The sequence below is a fragment of the Aplysia californica genome, unplaced genomic scaffold, assembly GCF_000002075.1.
Source record: "Aplysia californica isolate F4 #8 unplaced genomic scaffold, AplCal3.0 scaffold00618, whole genome shotgun sequence".
NCBI lineage: Eukaryota > Metazoa > Mollusca > Gastropoda > Aplysiida > Aplysiidae > Aplysia > Aplysia californica.
This window is the reverse complement of record NW_004797888.1, coordinates 210,818-215,799: the sequence shown is the minus strand read 5'-3', so window position 1 is coordinate 215,799 and position 4,982 is coordinate 210,818. Positions and strand designations below refer to the sequence as shown.

Below are 4,982 nucleotides of genomic sequence, written 5' to 3'. Positions count from 1 at the left end.
AGAGAGAGAGAGAGAGAGAGAGAGAGAGAGAGAGAGAGAGAGAGAGAGAGAACACACACTAAAGGCAGTCCTACGTTTTAATTCAGATTGCATTTTTTTCCAACTCTATAGAGACACTTCTCCTCGGGACAAAACGTTTTATATGTATCTGCAGTTATTGTTGTTGTTGTTGTTATTGTTGTTGTTATTTGCTGTTGTTGTTGCTGTCATCGTTGTCATTGACGTCGTTGTCGTAGTGGTCGTCGTTGTTTTTGTTGTTATTGTTCCGCTGTCGTTGTTGTTATTGGAGGTGGTAGGCCAGAAGCTGAAAATATTTTGTTGCACAGCAGAAAGTTAAGACAGCCTGTCACCACCACCCTCCTCCTTTTCTTTCTCACAGTGTGAGCCAATCCTAACCCCCCGCCCCCAAACCACGATTCTTTACTTCAAACGTTCTTCCATAGGCGGAGCAGTGGTAGGGGACGTCGCTGAGCACGTCAGAGGGCGGGGCCTCGGGCAGTTGAGCGTGTCTGAGTCCGCCCATGGCGTCAAACGTCAGCTGCCAGTGGGTCATCTCGAAGTCGTGCAGCTGCTGGCTGGGGCCGGGGCGGGGCATGTATCGCGGGCTGCACCGGATACACTTGCGGGGCAGGGGGCGGGGGGCTATGTTTGTGGTGCTGGTGGGCGGAGGGAAAGGAGGGGGGGGGGGCAAATGGATGATTCAGAGGACATTTGGAAACAAGTTCTTTAATCAGCTCAGTCATTGAGAATGTGCAGGATTGTCATGGTATTTCACGGGTATTTGCACAAATAGAATGCAAATCGGCCGTTTATCCGGAACCACAGACGTGAGTGATATTTCGAAATGTAAATGGGTGTTCTTTAGCATGAAAATGCAGGAAAGTATTAAACTACCAAAGAAGCCAAGGTTCTTATTGGGAATTGGAAGTCTGGCAGCGGACCTAGGGGAGGATCACCCTCCAACTGAGCTAAGTATAATATACAAACCCACCCTGCTCTCACTCTCACCTGACCAAGTTCGGGGGTTCGAGCCTCATCTCGGTCCGACGTTGTGTCCTTGGGAAAGGCACTTTACACGAATTTTCCATTTGGCCCAGTCCTTTCGGAGATGGACGTTAAATTCAGAGGTCTCGCCTCTTAGAATCTAAATAGGGGTGTTATACTTATACCATTTCATCTTTCTTTTATTTCCCCTGACCTAGACAACCACCTGTACAAACGGCCACTTTCCCCTCCCCCTCTCCACCCCTCTACCGCGATTTTAAAAACTTCAAAACGACATTGCCCAAGATGACCACCTGTCTTCTTAGATGACCACTTTTCTCTTTTTCAACAATGAATAGTTGTCTTGAACAAATCTAACAGTATCATCGTCCCATGGAAATGGGGCAAACATAGGTGGGTACAGACCTGCTTCCGAGAGACTTGGTGAAATTTAGCCAATCCATTGATGCTCTGGACGCCACACATGCTAGAGATTGTTTTCTACCCATTTTCTTGTTGCTGGCCACGCTTGAGCTCCTCCACAAATCCGCCATCTTGGTTGGAGAAGCGTGGGCCGCAGAAATAGATAGCAGAAAAAAATGAAGGGCTTAAAGTTCTGTAGTTTTATAATATATGGGAGACAAATGGCCTGATTCAAATGGCGTCGTCGTAAATGTTGAACGTTAAATATTATAATTAGGTCTATGCAGAGTTGGTTGCAACTTGCAAGTCAAGGCTGTACGAGCCAAACAGTCAGTCTTTTGGTGGTGTAATAGAGGGTCGAGTCGTTTCTTGGTTTTTGGGTTCAAGTCGTGATGGAAAATATATCAATCACTCGACACACAGAGGTGTGCTGTCTTCTGTCTTCTGGAACGAAACATCCCTCAGGGACAAGCCCATACAATGGCCAAGAGGCACACCACAGACTTGCACGGTATTAGAATAATCTATATCCAGATCTAATCTACATAGAGATGTGTTCACTGGAAATTGCAGATGCCATGATCCAAGTTCATTGTCACTGTTTTGTGAGTTTAGGAAATCCCCATAATTTTCTCACTTCAGTGCGCACCCTGATATCAGCACGTCTGAAAATCCGGTTATGCTATAATCTGCATCCTCCCCCCCTCTCTCTGTCTCTTGGCGCTTGTAATGTAACGGTTAAGCGCTTTGCTATAGTACGTGAGTTCCATTCCCAAAAGGTGGAATCTATTAACATTTAATCCAGTATCCTTTTCTATCTGCTGAGTCACTGTATCCCACTCAGCTTAAGTTGGCCCTCACAGGCATGGTAGATGCATCCCGCACTGCAAATATTCAGAATTGTGTCGATGAGGGCCAAGAATATTTATAACTAACCAACCAACGAACCAAACAACTTAACAAAATAAATCAGTCAACTAATTAACTAATTCCCCCATCTCTTCCCCCTCTGTTTATCCTCCTCTACTCCTCTATGTCCTTTCTCTCTGTCTTCTTTATAATCTACAGCAGAACAGTGGCCAACTGCTGATGTTTCCGAGCTTGGTCTATTTTGTACGAAGAAGGGGGAATCTCATGTGGTGCATCTATCCCGCCTTTCAGGCAATCCTGAGTCGTTTTGTTAAAAGTCCACTTGAGCCTTCTATGAGGAACTTATTTGACCTTCTACGAACACCGAGGGTCTCCACTCACGTGGTGCCACATGTGTTTCGCCAAGACTTCATGCGAAACGAACTTATTTCTAAAATGGCGGCGAGAGGATGGGGTGTCAAGCAGACTTTAACCATTATTCTTTCATTCATCCAGATGAATGGGATTAACTCGTTTTGAACCTTATCCTACGAGCACACCATCAATACCGTTAACAAATAGCACGATTTCACTGAAGCAGGGCGTGGAAGGAGTTACTGTAGAATTCGTCTCTCACAGTCGGCCCTGATGATAACTACGAGACGAAACCGCTCTTGTTTGAGTTCCCACACTGTGAAAAGAACACTTATAATAATAATAATAATAATGAAAATCATTTCTATCTTTCTATTTCATTCCACTCCCGTGTAAACACAGCTCTAAGCGCTTTACTTGTGTTGACTAAAGTCTGGCAGACCGACGTCTCTGGTGTAGTGGTTAGGGGCTCCACCGTCACACGCAGGAAGACAAGAGTTTGATTCTTGAATGGAGAGAAAATTTTTATAAATCTTGGTCGTGGCCCTAAAAGGCTTGCTCGGAAGCCTGCCTCCTAAATCATCTAAATTGTGTTGATTGGGGCGTAGAAACACCTAAATAAAACAGTCTGGCAGGTTACTTTAAGCTGAGAGAGACACGAGAGAGCTCCTGGCCAGAAGGCGGAAATCTCCAACCCTGACAGTGCAGAAGGTCAATCTCTCCAGTTATCCCCGGACAACAGAAGGACACCATTCAGGTTGTTGTACTATGGGACTCCACATCTCACGGGGTCAGAGGGCAAAGGACGCCATGGTAGGCCTCTTGGTTGGGGTTAAGGTCAGGGGAAAACACTTCATGGACAACAGAAGTCGAACAGAGCTGGGCTGGGGCAAACCAAGGGGAGAGAGAGAGAGAGAGAGAGAGAGAGAGAGAGAGAGAGAGAGAGAGAGAGAAAGAGAGAGAGAGAGAGAGGGGAGAGAGGGAGGGAGAGAGAGAGGGAGGGAGGGAGAGAGAGAGAGAGATATACACAGAGAGATCAAAACAGACAGACAAATAGACAGACAGACAGACAGAGGAAGAACCCTCCAGTGACACACTCCACCTGCCCTGCCCACAGTAGCAGCAGCTGACAACAAAAGGTCAAGCACTCCCTTGGCAATATCGATATCACCAGCCAAAAGTCCAGAGAAACTTCAACAAAAGCGATCCAATCACAACACTGACAGGTTTTCAGTTTTCATAATTTTATTTCCCCAATGCAGGGTGGAATGGTAATAGTCGTCATAGTCCTACAGTCAACTCCAGATCCAACGGTCAAGCCAAGAATGAGTGGACACAGACAACTACCAGTCAGAGAAAACCTCTGAAAGGTGAGAAACACTGTCCATGTACAGACAGACATGAGTTAAAACTGTAACCATGAGATAATATAGCCTGTGTAATGAGCCTACCAAAACCCCCAGATCTTCCCTCATATAATATAACCCTTTTATTTTATTACTAGATTAATAATTGTAAACCATTTTTAAAAAAGCAACATTTTACAGCGAAAACCCTGGATACACAACCCCTACCCTCTCTATAACCCTTACCCTACAATTTAGTTGGCACTTATAAGACCTATTGTGCTGTAAATGTAATAAAATTCCTAAAATTTAAACTAAAACAGGGTGGAGTGGGTCTAACTTTGCAGTCATACTTGGACAAGGGGTAGGGAGGGGGTTATCACTAACTTCATTATAAAATAATAATAAACTTCCTTCTTATTCTAATAATATATTTTCATAATTTGATCACATAAACATAAAATAATCTTATCCCACAAAACTGAATGGGCTCAGATTGGAGTGAGAAAAACAGGATGACATTTTGTTGTTGAACAACAAGCTGAGAGGACGGAAATAAATATCACAGGAGGGCAGCGAGTACAAGTACAACACATGTGTGTGTGTGTGTGTGTGTGTGTGTGTGTGTGTGTGTGTGTGAGAGAGAGAGAGAGAGAGAGAGAGAGAGAAACAGAAGAAGGGAAAGTCAACAAATGCTTGAGTCTGTCCGTGGGAGGACATGAGTGCATCAGCGTGTGGTATGTGTTTATGTACATGTGTGTGTGTGTGTGTGTGCATGTGTGCATGTGTGTTGCGTGCATATGTGGATTGGCAAGTGTGTACTACTGGAAAGAGAAGCTGGGGTTGGGTGTGGTCCCACACCATTGGCCGATAAACTTGAGAACATCTTGCAGCTCTGGACTGTGGGACACCTGTTGAGAGCGGAAAAGAATACATAATCATGTACAGATGTTCAGTACAAGTGTGCCTACATACACTGTGATTTCATTGTGTTCTGTATGTAAA

The 4,982-nt window shown here is 44.8% G+C and overlaps 2 protein-coding genes across 3 annotated transcripts in view; both read right to left on the bottom strand.

Moving 5' to 3' along the window:
* Window positions 1-2,669, bottom strand: part of LOC101851439 — a gene marked incomplete in the record, with an annotated part of 10,405 nt that extends 7,736 nt beyond the window's left edge. Inside the window, 2 exon segments of the mRNA XM_013087658.2 lie at window positions 425-656; window positions 1,411-2,669. Of these exon segments, the coding sequence (XP_012943112.1) occupies window positions 425-656; window positions 1,411-1,538 (360 nt within the window).
* A 1,189-nt stretch (window positions 2,670-3,858) lies between these two features.
* The window catches only part of LOC101848842 (intraflagellar transport protein 172 homolog), a 51,994-nt gene continuing 50,870 nt past the window's right edge, over window positions 3,859-4,982 (bottom strand). Inside the window, exon 49 of one of the 2 annotated variants that reach the window (XM_013087663.2) lies at window positions 3,859-4,888. In XM_013087663.2, coding sequence (XP_012943117.1) covers window positions 4,799-4,888 — 90 coding nt within the window. In that variant the 3' untranslated portion in view covers window positions 3,859-4,798. The remainder of the gene's footprint in view (window positions 4,889-4,982) is intronic. The other variant, XM_005107641.2, reaches the window with a different exon arrangement.